At 42.9% G+C, this 14278-nt stretch overlaps 1 protein-coding gene across 2 annotated transcripts in view; it reads right to left on the bottom strand.

Annotated features, from left to right (window-relative positions):
- Window positions 1-14278, bottom strand: part of TENM2 (teneurin transmembrane protein 2) — a 571867-nt gene that overhangs the window by 145172 nt on the left and 412417 nt on the right. For both annotated transcript variants that reach the window (XM_058545548.1, XM_058545558.1), the window contains exon 8: window positions 12284-12385. In XM_058545548.1, the coding sequence (XP_058401531.1) occupies window positions 12284-12385 (102 nt within the window). The remainder of the gene's footprint in view (window positions 1-12283; window positions 12386-14278) is intronic.

Here is a 14278-nt window from a genome sequence, read left to right as displayed (position 1 = left end):
ATATGTTTGCTGTATGCTCACTGGGAGTGTGGTAAAAAATGCAAAGCACTGTGATGTTCTCCGGAAAGCAGAGCACTTGATTGGCTCAGCTGATGTCACATAAAAAAGTGGAAGGCAGGTTAAAGAGGAGTGCAGTGCTCTAGTAATGCATTTGCCATTGGGGCAAAGAGATTGCAAATGCTAGATGAGCACCCTCCAGTGGTCTCTGGGCTAACCTGCAGGGAGAATTCCTTCCCTCAGGGAAACTGATTCATTCTCAGACATAACTCAACCCAGAGCATCTCAGTACGTAAGGCTCAGCCTGATCCTCATTTGAGAGGCTGGATGTGAAGTGGGGACCTCCTGTATTAATCACTATTCTTAGATTTTTTTACTATCACCAAATCTACATTTTTTTTTTTTTTATGATACACAGGTTATAGGAAACACAATTCGGACTCCACACACTGCCTGGATGTAATATAGAATAGAGGTGGAAAGAGCAAGGGTTTTGGCACCAGAAAGACCCAGGTTCAAAATCTGGCCTGTCACTTACCAGCTGTAGGAGTTTGGCAAGATTACTGCACTTCTCTGAGGCCCAATTTCCCCTTCCAAAAATTGTCTCTCAGAGTTGATGGGAACCTTACATGTGATAATGTGTGCAAGGACTCAAACCAGTAGCTGACACCTGGTTTGCAATTAATGGATGTTTCCTTGTGAAATTCCAAACTGAATCTCCAAATAGGCTTCAAGGATTAATAAAATTAAAAACGCAGTAGGTCTCAAATGGACCCACCGCCACCACCACCAGAAGAGTATCAAATAATGCTAATGGAAAGACCTCATCTTTTTCTTCCCCAATCTCCCCTGATTGTGGGTGGGAGGTGGTTCTGGAATCACATGTGGAGTGTTTTATGTCCCTGTCTCTCCTCTTCCTAAGACTTACAGGAGCAGAACACTGTACATTCAAGCTTCTACTTAAAATTAATTAAAATGTTTGTACAAAGTGACTATTCCTGTTTTACTAAATCTAGTAAATGGAAGCTCTAAGACTCGCGCAGAAGAAAAATAAATTACTGCTGCCACTAACGACTGACAAGTTAACAGGCTGATGACAAAAAAATGACACAATTTAGATTCACCTAAATGGTGTAAAGCTCATTTTAATGATCACTGGAGCTTTTTTTTTCTCCCCCTAAAGTTCTCTGTAAGGAATGAGATGAATTATCAGTGTTATTTACTCGGTGGGAAGTAACAGGACAAGTCACCCGTGTCTGCTGTTTTAAGTAAAACAAGTCTCATCCACTTGGAGCTTGCAGTAGAGAGAATACGTGGAGCAAAGGCAGAGACGGTTGAAGAGGCTCAGTCACACAGACAGACAGGATGCAGGAAAATGCCTGCATCCCGACAAGTTATTTGTGGGCTAGGCTAGATGTGCAGAGGGAATTTCAAATAATGTATCTTTTAAAAATGATCTGAAATCTGATTGCAAACCCCTTTGAAAAGAGACTTGAGAATATTTGAACCTAGGACTCTGGGTAAATTGTCAAAATAGTACTAACAACTGGTTGCCTTACATCTCAGTTAGTCAATAAATGCTTATGAATAACCCAATCTGTGCTAATAGCTGGGTTAGGTGGTAGGGAAAAAGGGAAGGAGAAATGAAGATGCCTCGATTCTCCTGAAGCAATTGATGATATAACATTTGGGTCGTGGAGGTGAGGAAGACAAAGTTCAGTGTCCTTGAAACCAAAACTGATGTCCCACTGTCTTTTGAGACTGTGGACTCAGCTTGGTGCTAAGCAGAACAGTGTCAGGGAAGGGGAGTTTCACTTCTTGCTAGGTCCTTGCAATCGGCAATTCATTTGGTAGACAATAAAGTTTGACATCTAATGTAGACTGTTCTCACAAATAAATTCGATACAGATTAAGGATCCAAATAGGAAAAAACCTACACAAGTATTAGAAAAAATATTGAAGACTAATTTTATTTTCTTGGGAGGGGGATACATAAGGAAGACATAAATTCCAGAAACTAAGAAGGAAAAGAAGAAAGATCAGATTTGATCACATAAAATTAAAATCTTCTGTATGAGAAAGAACACCCTAAACAAAATTGAGGGATGAACAATACCAGGAAGAAATATTTTTTTAACATATTTTACAGAATAAAGCTTGATATCTGAAATACACAAAGAGCTATTCTAAATCAATAAAAAGAGACAAATGAATGAAAACCTGGGCAAAGGACATATAAATATAAATGCCAATAAAAGTATGAAGAGATTCTCAGCTTGATTAGCAAATAAATAAGTATAGACAAAAATAATAATGAGAAATAATCCTTGGCTTATCAGATTGAAAAAAAGCATCTTAAAGACTGATACCCCTAATGCTGCCACGGCTGAGGGGAAAGGAGCTCTGTCAAACACAGTTGGTGGGGGCAGAAATCCAAACTAGCTTCCAGGGGATGATTTGTCCCTGTCTGAATAGTTCCCCGGCTCACCGTGCCCAACCGAGAAGCCTGTTGGCTTTGGTGCCTCAGTTTTCTCTCCATGTTAAATGGGCAAGGTAATAAAGGACTGCGTAGGAAGAGCGAGGAAGCTGGAAATCAGAACTAAGGAGCCGTCACAAAAGTACAAATGCAAAGATCACCAGCCATTCTATCACGATGGTCACCTCCAACCCGAACAGCCCCCCACCTTCCTGCCTAGAACACTCAGACACTCTTGTTGGTCTCAGTGTGGGGCAAGACTCAGCAGGACCCCCGTGAAAAGAGGAAATCAGAGGATGCCTCTGACAGACATGGGCCGAGCCTCTGGCTCAGAGGGCCAAAGTTCAGGTGCACCAACTTCCTCCTTTTCATTCTGTCAAACGGCACATTAATAAGCAAGAAAGCGATTCGGGGAAGAATTTCCAGAAGGACAAAAAACTCATCAGGTGTGTCAGATCTCTGACATTCAGGAGCCATGTGGGGAAAGAAGCACACGCTGACTTAAGCACGAAAGTATGGATGCTTTAATTAATCCGGGGTGAATTTAATTGCTTTAGTTAAGTGGAAATCGGGTTAAAAATGATGCAGAGCATGCTGGGGTGTGTTAAAAACATGACATATGAGTTGGATGAATCGATAAATTAAAAGTGCACAGATGTTTTAATTAAACCCAGGGAAGTTAACGAAGATCGCAAGAGACTTTTAAGCCTATGATTAATTCAATTCATTTAAAATACCTGTAGAGATATGGGGATGCCTCCATTTTGAGTTATAAAAGTTCTCAATCGATAAGTGCTTAAGCTGTTCTTAAAAAAACGGCTGTTTGTGTGTGTGTGTGTGACTGAAGAGCATTAATTACATAATGAATATTTAAATTCTTCAGAGTACACAGTAAGCTTTTTTGCAGCTCAAGTTCAGACTGACGTAGCTTTCCATTCTTAGTGTGATTCAAGCATCGAGACAAGTTTTCAAATCATCAGTGTCCCATTATCCACAAGCATGGAAGCTTCCTGAAGACATGGAGCGTGTGTTTATTCACTGCTGTCCCCAGCAGGTAGAAGAGTACCAGGCATAGTGTTGGCCTATGAGTTAGACAGCCTAAATTTCCCTTTGTTTTTACCAGCTGTGTGACAATGGACACTTTATTTTCAGCCTTGATATCTTTATCTTTAAAATGGGACAAGAATTCTGGATTACCTACCCCACAATATTTTTAAGAGGATGAAATGAGACAATGCTTGTAAAGTGCTATATACAGTGCCCGGCTATAGTTAAGAAATCTACAGATATGATTTTATTATCATTATTGTTATTAGGAGAAAATTGTTCCAAAGCATTGCATTATAGTCATGCGTTGCTTAACGATGGGGATACGTTCTGAGAAATGCGTTAGGTGATTTTGTCACTGTGCAAACATCACAGAGTGTCCTTACACAAACTCTAGAAGGTATAGCCTACTACACACCCAGGCTACATGGTACTGATCTTATGGGACCAGTGTCGTATATGCGGTCCATCATTAACCAAAATGTCGTTATGTGGCACCTGACTGCATAAAGAGACAGGAGAGGGTAGAGTGCTCTCTCCCACATCACCGTCCCAGCCGACCTACTCTCTAACGACTGGTTTATTTCCCAATACGGAAGGTTTTTCTAAAACCACAGTACTTCCCCAACTCTGTGTGCAACACATCGAAGCATGCTTCCCCAGGGTGAGACACTGCTTTCCAAGGCTGCTCTGCAACTATTCTAAGTAGTTTAAAAAGGTTTTTAGTCTCAGAGCAATTTAACCTGGGGGAGGGCTGACTGATGTAAGGCCTGCAAAGTGATTTCTGTTTGGTAATGCAACAAGCAGGAGGAACATCATGAGCGGCCAACTTTTGGAGGTTGCAGGCAGGGACTCGCGTGGGGGCACCAGATAAAGGGCGCTGCAGCTTCCAGACTGGGGAGGCAGGCGCCCCCCACGCTGCTCGGCAAGCCGGGAATGGAAGGTGACAGCGATGCTGTCGCTCCCGTTCACAGTTCTCTTTGGGCAGTCTTAGTTGCGTTCAAGGGCAATGTAGCGAGACTCAGACTTGAATGTGCACATGAGTCATCTGGGGATCCTGCTGGAATGAGGATTCTGATTCAGAAGGTCTGGCGTGGGGCCCGAGGGTTTGGATGCTTAAGCTTCCCCAGCTGATGCTAGTACCTCAGACCTACTGAATCAGAAGCTCCGGGGGGGGGAGTCCAGCAAGCTGTGTGTTAACAGGTGATTCTGATGAGCATGGTGCTAAAGCCACACCTGGGCAAGTGCCTTAGCTTCTCTGAGCCTCGGTTTCCTTAGCTGTGGAGTGGGGATGATGATGGTGTATGTGGTGAAGACGAAATGAGATCATTCGTATAAAACTCTTCGCACAGTGCCTGGCCTGGACTTCGTCTTCCATATGTGGTCCAGATTCTTAAACTATTTTATCGAAGGTGACTGCTGAGTGTGGCTGCTCCATCACTTTCCACAAAGCACATACCAAGTGCACCTACTTCAAGCCCCTCCTCCTGGGTCCTTGCTGTCAAGAATTCCTGCACATTTTCTCCCGTCAAGCGTGGGAGGAAGGTCTCGTCCTCCTGGGATTCAGATTCAAACTGCACTGGGCTGTGGAATGGCTCCTGCTGGCAGCAGCTAATGCCCCTGGCTTGTCTGCATTAACAGAGATAGTAGGGGGAACGGGGTGGCAGAGGGAGACCCGTGTGAAAGACGGAGGGTCTGAATGAACAATTAGGAGGCATCCATGGTTGTTCCAGGAAGGACTGGTGGGACCTGAGTGTCTTTCACTGAGAGGTGAGGCCAGCTGTGAAAGGGGGTCTTCTGTGCCAGGGAAGCTCTGAAGGAGGCGTTTGTGGGGTGGTGGGGAGGACCCCTCCCCATCAGGGAGGGGGCTAAGAGGCTTGTCATTCTTCTCCTGAGTGCGGAAATCCACTAAGGGGAGCAACTAATGGGGAGACACGACAGCAGGTCATGAGACAGAGCCAGCGGGGAGAGTCAGACAGCTGAGTTGTCGGCGGGGACTTGGAGAATGGTCACTCCCCTCTATTCAGGGGGTCTTCCTGCCAAGTCTCTCTCCTATGTGGCCATTAGGGGTACATGCTTCAGGGTCAGCCACACAGGGCCTCAAAATCTAGCCCTGCTGTGTGACCTTGGGCAAGTAGCTTACTTTCTCTAAGTCTCTGTTTCTCCTGTAAAATAGGGATAATAACAAAGACTTCAAAGGCTTATGAAGATTAATACTAGCTAATATTTATGGAGCATTTAATACATGCCAAGCATGGTTCTACACACCTTACATGTATTTACTTTTGAGTCCTCACAGCAACACAACAGATAGTACTGCTATTGCCCCCATTTTGTGGATGAGAAAACTGAGGCTCAGAGAGGTTAAGTAATTTTCTAAAATGGGTACAGTTAATAAGAGGAGTGTGGATTCAAACCTAGCAAATTCCAACTCTAAAGCTTCCATTAGCAATCACTTTGTCACCCGAGATAATGCACGTAAACTGTGGAATAAATGGTATTTCTTTTCTGTCAAATTTTTTTTCTTTTCTTCCTTTTTTTCATTCCTCCTTTATTCCCTCCCTTGGTCATGCCCCCCCTCCCTTTGTTTAAATTTGTGCCTTGATAAATGTCTTTAAACCAAAGTTGACACCGCGGTGGGAGGCATTTGGGAGCCACTGAAGGTATTGGAGGAGAGCAATGACATGCATCTAAGAGCTCGGGGAGAATGCTGGAGGTGGGGAGCAGGAAAAATGTCATCTGGGAAATGCTGGTGGCAAGGTGAACAGTGAAGTGGCTGTGAGGACAGAGAAGAAAAATGGAGAGCATGTTGAAGTGATGAAATAGAAGCTGGCAAGCGATGGGATGAGGGAGGTGATGGACTGGACCTGTGGTTGGGAGGAGACTGGTTCAGAGCAGCAGGTTCTGAAGGCAGATGGACTTTGTTTCAAATGCTGGCTCTGCCACTTTTTACCTAGTAAACTCTAGTTTCCCCTCCCGGAAAAGTTTCCTTGGGTTCAAACTCAAATCCTAGTGTGCAACCACCACATGAACTGCCTGCAAAGGCACATCTTCCTCACGCCTCACATCTCCTGAGGTTAATCTCATGGTTGGTCCAACGTTAGGAGTCCCGGCAGACGGTCTGGTTTGAATCCTAGCAATACCACTTACTAGCTGAGTGCCCTTGAGCAAGTTAACCTCTCTGTGCTTCCTTTTCCTCATCTATAAAAGGGGATAATCGTCATCTATAAAATAGTGCTTTTGATGATCAAATGAGATAATTATGCAGTTGCTTAGTACAGTGGTTGGCACGTAGTAAGAACTCAATAAATGTCAGCTACGATGATGATCATAATTTGACTTAGTGTTAGAACCCTGAGAGGGACTGGGTATTGGGTACATTTGCCAGTTAACAGGAGAAAAATGGCAAGATCCCCGTTCTCTTTTTTCAAGTCTCCACCGAAGCCGGGTAGGAGCTGAAACCAACCCCCAGAGAGAAGACTTTATGTTCCCGTGGTTGTGGCATTTCTGGGCCTCCCCTGACAGCTGTTCAGCAGCAGGAGTTGTCACATCTAATAGCTATTAAATGTGCATTACCTAACAAGTAAGACTCTGGTGTAGTAAGTTTCTGCTGCAGGTTGGGGCCTCGAGCTCAGAACCAAATAAGCCATCTGAGGAGCCAGGGTCAAAACAGAACAGTCCGAAGTCTTAGATCTCTCTAATGCAAGGCTGCTTTACAAACAACCAAAGGAAGCATCTTAAGTCAATGAAAGACCTTCAAATAAAAGTAAACAAAAGAAAAAAGAATCATAATTAAAAAGCATCTAGGCCACCACAAATAGCATTAAAGTAATGAGAAAGTCAAGCAAGGGGAAGTTATAATAAGAAATTGTGGACTAAACAATGACTTGAGTAATAAGCACAATTACAGTTGGACAGGAGAGGCACCTGATGGAAAATGGTACAGATCACTGGGAAAGAAATGCCATTTTGCCTCAAGTTCTGAATCGGAACAGATTGCCTATTACAACACACAATTAATGAAATTCTATACTGAAAGACACTGTTCAGTGTAGTCCCTTTACTAGACTCTTTCTCTGTGGAATCTTTTGCACATTCCCTGATACTAACTGGCTATTTTCATAGATCCATATTTCAGTGTTTCATAAATTTCCTTTTCTTCTCCCTCGTAATGTCGACAGCCCTCCAAGTCCACATCACAGCACTGTGCACTTACATTTACATTTCCCACTAGCCCATCACGTGCACCCATCAGACTGGAAGCTCTCGGAAGGCAGGGCCATGGCACTCTTGCCCATCATTGGATTTCTGGCACTCGGTGCAGTACCTGGCTCACAGCAGGCACATATTAAGCATTTATTGGATGCACGAATAAGTTCTGTCCCCTCCGCTGACTCGGAACAATGTATTACAACGCTTAAATGTTCTTTTGGTGTGGGAGTCACTTCCATTTTGACTTCTGAGCCCCTCAGGACCCCCAGCTTGGCGGGGTCGTGGAACGAATTCCCCGCAAATGCACACTGACCAATTCCTCCATTCACTTCAAGGATGTCTTCAGATGCCTGATGCAGCCTGGCAGGTTGATACGAAGACAAGAAGCTGCCACCTGCACCGCACGTCTGAGGACACGGGAGGCGCAGCGTGGGGTCAAGAGAATACATCCCTATTTCTGTCACTTGGACACATACCCGGGCGCTCGGATGTGATGGGAATCTCGCTTCTAACGTGGCAACTTCTCCCCCTGGCAGGAGGGCTGAGCCTGCCGGCCGCCTGCAGTAGCAGCAACTGGCAGAACTCACGCATCCTGGGCACAGCGGTCAGCGAAGGAACAAAGGTGGATGCGGATTTGTGACGAGGGAGGACCTCGGGCTCAGGCCCCTCTAAGGGCTCTTATCAGGAAAGAAGGGGAATGACCGTGGGCCACAGCTGGGAGATGGTATGCACTGTTCTGGGTAGCAAGAGACTCAGGACATGTTGTATTTTCTCTCTGCCCTTGCTAGCACGATTGCCTCATCCTGTCTGCTCCAGGTTACTGCCTGCTAACACTTAGGAGCATGTTGGGCTCACAAGTTGTTTGTGAGTGGCAATTTGTCATGGCCACCGACAAATTGTGCAGGACAAGTCAGAAAGAGCCTCCCAGTGTCTCCGCCTTCTATGTAAGTGGGAGAAGGTATACACAAACACACACACAGACACAACCTCATTTAAAATTTTTTCTTATTAAAAATCAGAGGTGCATCTTTGATATGATGCACTGAGGAGGGTGCAGCATCCTGCTGAAAATGCATAAGCTCGATCTAATCCCGAGAAAACGTGATACAAACCCACATTGAGGGACATACTGCAAAATACCTGACCAGTACTCTCCAGAATGGTCAAGGTCATGAAAGACAAGGAAGAGACTGAGGAACCTTCACAGATTGAAGCGGACTAAGGAGACATGACAACCAAATGCAATGTGGGATCTGGACCAGGAAAAATAGGGCAAAAATAGAAACAAGTCTGTAAATTGTTCAATAGTATTGCATCAACGTTAACTTTCTGGTTTCCGTAATTGAACTAATTTAAAATGCTGACATTAGGAGAAACTGGGTGAATTCTGTACAGGAACTCTATGTACTATTTTTTGCAACTTGACTGAAAATCTTAAATGATTTCAATATAAAAAGCTTAAAACATTGGGGAGGTTGGTTAAAATAGGATTTATCTCATATTGCTGATATGAGAATGGATATTATGTATTAAGTACTTTGCACAAGGCCTGGTACATATTTAGTCCTTAATAACTATTAGTTGTTACTTAAAAATGATCTGAAATAGAGGCTTAACATACCACAAATAAATCCGGTGCTAACCATTAGATTTACCCACTTGAAGTTGGTTAAATCTGTGTGCCTATTTTTACTGGATTCTTGCCTCAAACACAGGTACAGTTAGTGAATTTGGTAATTTTCCGGAGCCAATACTAATGAGACGAGATGTTCAAGGCTTGAGTCTCTCTAGAAGCCAGGCTGCCTTTCACGTGCTCACGTCCGCTTTTGGGATTCTTGATGTGAAAGTAGTGTGTGAGAGGCTGACCTGGCTTGAATGTTCATCACAGGGAAAATATTACTCTCGATAGGGTTCAAGGTGGTATTAACATTGCCTACTCATTGCAATAGATTCTTCTTTTCTCTTTTTTAATTTTTGATTTTGACATCGTTCCTTTAAAAATAAACTTATCTATGTAAATATAATGAGTTGACTTAAAGAAATATGTTAAGTAAATAATAATACTGATGGTCCATGAATTTGGCAAAATCATAAAACCGGTACACGAAAGACCCAAGTTTGGGAAAGGCAGATTTAGAATAAGGAGAAAGTTAGCGTTGTTAATGAAGTAACTTAAACTGTCTCCATTTCAAAAATATTAAGGAAGAAATATCCTTAGGGCAAAGAGGGAGAAGCTGACTCCTAACACTCTTAAGCCAACTTTGCCAAGAATAAATGGGGAAATGAGGAGAAAGCAATTTTATTCTTTAAATGCTTCAATTCTGCCCACTGTATGCATCAACAGCTAAATTAAAATACATGACAAGTTCAAAGGCCGATTTCAGGAACAGCTCCTGAATATGCAGGAGTAACTACTCTTAACAGCCACTCAGTATTTGTTTCGCAGGGATCAATTATATACCATGGCTAATGCACACTTGGAGTGTGCGCCCAGCCACAGTACAGGTAGTGAATGCAAAACACACACTGAGAGTCCTTTTAAGCAGCTAAATGCACACCCCATTATAGATCCATAATGCACAATGGACGCTCATCTGCAAATGGATTTAGAGTGAAGAGTTCTTAAATGGCCGAGGTACTTAGGGCTGAAAGGCCAGTAACTGGATGTACAGCCAGAGCACACATGGTTTTTAGGATTAATAATACATCGATGTGTGTCAGTGTTAATATACATTTACAGCTCATAGGCCGTGCAGCTGAGTGTTCAGCCCATTTGCAGCCACATATAAAAGGACTATTCTGTCCTTCCTCTCATTATAGCCTTCACTCCCAGGAAAATTAGATTACGCAAGAAAAGCCATTCAAACGATATTGAGGTTTTTCCTCCTTTAAAGCCCTTGCTAGAAAAAGCACTCAGCACGGCGATGTACTGTGTCATCCACTCTCCTTCATCAGGGCCCTCGGAGCCTGAGCAAAGCGCACGCTGGTAGGAGTTCCGGGCTCCACTGCCTACTTAGGGATGTGTCCAAATGCCATTGGGCAGGGTGTGCTGAGGTTGAAAAACAGCCAAGGAAACTGTCTGGTGGCTTCTTGCTCTTTTCCTTTTGTACCTGACAAGTTTAGCAAACCTTTCACGTTATTGTGTGATAGACGGTATGTCTGTAGGTGGTGCCATTTAGGATTTCATCTCAGGCTTGTGCAAGCAAATCCAGAACTTCAAGCACTAAAATGGCCCATTCACTTATCAGTCAGCATTCAGAAAGATGGGAACTGCAAATTTTTGAAATACTGTGAATATCTGAAATACTATTTTTCCCAGCTATTGTGGTGAGGGTGTGAAAAAGGAGTGGCACTATTCAGCATTTACAGAGTAGCTTTATAATAATTGTCTCTCTCTCTCTCAGAATGTTGAGGCAGGATGGTCTTTTAACGAAGCACACATAAAAATAATGAAAAGATTATATAAATACACAAATATAGTATGATATACATAAATAAGAATGGTAAAAATAAACCCTTTGAGGCCTCATAATTTGTTCTGCTAAGAGCTTTGGCTGTGTTATCTCATACCACCCTCACAATGAACTTATGAGGAACTCCCCAGTTTTCCAGAGGAGGAAACCGAGATTCAGAAATGTTAGATCACTTGCTCAAGGTCACAGAGATACTCAATGGCAGAGCTGGGAGTGGAATGCAGGAATGCCTGACTCCTGAGCAAGGGCTCATAACCTCTCCATCACTGGTTTTCAGACCTATTGGTGGGTGCAGAGTCAGTGTAGTTGGTTAAAACTAGTGTTTAAAAAAAATAGGGTAGAATAGAAAAGAAACATGGAGTAAAGGTAAGTGTTTTTTGTGAAAGTTTTATTGCAGTTTTATAGTTGTATTTATCTAGAATATACACGTGTGTGTGTTAGCACGCACCGTGTCTAAAATGTGTGAGAAGCTCTGCTCTCCACTACACCTGCCTCTGATAGTGCTACTTGAAGGTCATGTTCCAGGTTTCTTGCAAGCTAAATATGCAGCCCCTAAGTCCCCTGTTCTTGTGAGAGTCATTTTCTTTCTTATATTACCTTTCCCCCGTGAATCCCAGGGCCCAGCCATTCTGTGCAAAGCAGTGTAGATAAATTAATAATACAATTTAAAAACGATTCCACCAAGATAAATAGCGCTTTCTAGATTAAGAGCGTAGCTGGCCAGAATGAATGAAATTTACTAACCCTGAGATGCTTAATCTTCCATTACATAGAAGTTAATGATTATAAGAAAGGAGTGATGGTAATTCACTTCTGCTTTTACAGGAAATCCAACCATCTCATTTTTAGCAACTCTTTTTTCTCAGCACACCTCAGTGCCAAGGATAATGGCCTTGCTCCTATAGGTATATTGGCCAACTGTCATATATCAAAGCCTACTCTTTGCCAAAAGGTTAGGCCTTCTAGTGTGCATGGCTTATAAGATGTCCCAGGGGCTACTTTGGTGCCCCCTCTCTCATCCCCTCTGAGAAACCTATTTTCTGTTTTCCAATGATAGCAGAGAAGTAGCGGCAAATACCTTTAGCACAGTCTGCTCCTAGAAATCCTGGGAAGCAGTGACACAGCCCGGACACACATTCACCATTTCCATGGCAATTACGTGGACAGTCCTGCACTGAGTCTGAAAAAGAGAGAAATTTAGCAACTACCTTTTCCTCTGCCTGCTAGCGAAACAATTTAATAATCAGCCATCCATTTTTTTCTAAAAAAAATAACCGTTTTTAAAGACCAGTGGTAGTAACCTCAAACGCCTACAGGGGGCTGGTAGGGATCATAAGTGAGTAAAGGAAGAGAATAGGGAGTGGTGGGGACTAGGGCAACTTGGACAATGCATGGAAGTAACCACTGCTCTCCATTTGATTAACCCAGGTAGGAAGGCAGGACTAGTACTGCTGCAACTTTTGCTTTTTCAAAAGAAACTACTTGCCTGGATTTAAAAACTGAAAATTTTCATGTTTGATTGTTGACAAGTTTTTAAACACTGTGAGTCCCACCAGCCCAATATCATCCTATCATCCTAAGATTTGGTCTGTCATGTTGGATATCAGCTTTTAGCCTCAGGTATAGAAAGTGATTCTGCAAATGAGGGTGGTTATTCCTGAGCTCAGGTTTGTAGAGTAAAAAATTCCCTGCTTTAAGGGAAAAAAAAAATCAAAATACATAAGACTGATCCATTTAGGCATGATTTGGGGGATCATTAAGTAGTAGGTTTTGGGTTATACAAAAGTCCTTTTATGCCTAGCTTTTGTGGATCTTATTTTCATGAAAATCAATTAGTTCCCATTTGTTCTAACCTGCATAGCCATCTTATTTCATGGTTTACCTTTCTACGTGCACTCAAATAATACCTTCAAAGGGATTTTGGAACTTTTTCATGTTGATTTGGGTCTACACAGACACAGACATATTCTTTTAAAATTATTACTATTATTATCCTCATTTTTGCCTTAAATTAAAATAAACACATTTAGACTTTCAAGTTCCAAATTACCACAATGATGAAAAGAAAAATACAAGCCACTGTGCCTAAAACGTGACCTTTACACCACCCTTGGGGAGTTGGGGACATTGACTTGGTGATGTTGCATGAAAGACTGTAAAGTCTAATTGTTTGTAATGGAGTCACCTGAGAGTGGTAAAGCAGGTTTTCCCTTTAAACCAAATTTCCCATTTACTCCCACTCTGGTCTGAAAAACCAAACCATGCATAGTGCTTTCTTTCTACAATGTTTCACTTCTCAGCTCTCTTCTTCCAGAAGCAGGCTGTAGTTGGTTTCTGGCACTCTGAGGAGAACTCAAGTGTATTTGCCTTTTCAAAATCAGGTAAAAGACTATAGATTCCATCAAGCCAATTTCTTTCATGTCTAACAATTAACACTTCAGGCTGAAATTCCTTGAGGTTGGCTCTATGAAGATGGGCTGAGATGCATTCAAGTGGCTATCGATTTGTTTCATCTATTCCTCATCATTCATTCATTCAAAAAGCATTAGGTTGAATCATACAAAGTAGCAGCATTTGCAGGTCAGAAGGCAGCAATTTCACCTGGTGTTGGGAGACATTCTCCATGGGTCTCTCATGTTACTGAATGTCCCATAAGCAGAGGCACTGACTGCCTTATTTCTGGACTGTGTTTTCAAGGCTGTCTGCACAGTGAACAGCCTTGGAAGATAGAGATAGTGTCTGTCTCTGGAGCAAAGGGCAGGTTTACTTGCTCTCCAGTATCATAAAGATAGTATCTCCCTCTAGAGTAAAGAACAGGCAGGCTCACCGCCCATTCTAAGAGATGCAGGGACAGTGGACTCAGGGTTTCTCTCCTATAATGCAACCCACTGCATGCGCAGGCTCCACCTGGTCCTGTTTGTGCTGCCCTGTGGGAACTGGGGCTTGGGGAACTGGCACACATGCTAATACCTGGGTGTTGCATGGCTTTCAGTAATAAAGTCCTTTGTCTCTGATCCAGGAGTCTCATGTCTTCTGCTAACATCTATGAAACAGTGGCAGGCTAATGTGTTAG

The sequence above is a fragment of the Diceros bicornis genome, chromosome 1, assembly GCF_020826845.1.
Source record: "Diceros bicornis minor isolate mBicDic1 chromosome 1, mDicBic1.mat.cur, whole genome shotgun sequence".
NCBI lineage: Eukaryota > Metazoa > Chordata > Mammalia > Perissodactyla > Rhinocerotidae > Diceros > Diceros bicornis.
Note: the sequence above shows the minus strand (reverse complement) of the source record. Positions and strands in the feature narration are given on the sequence as shown.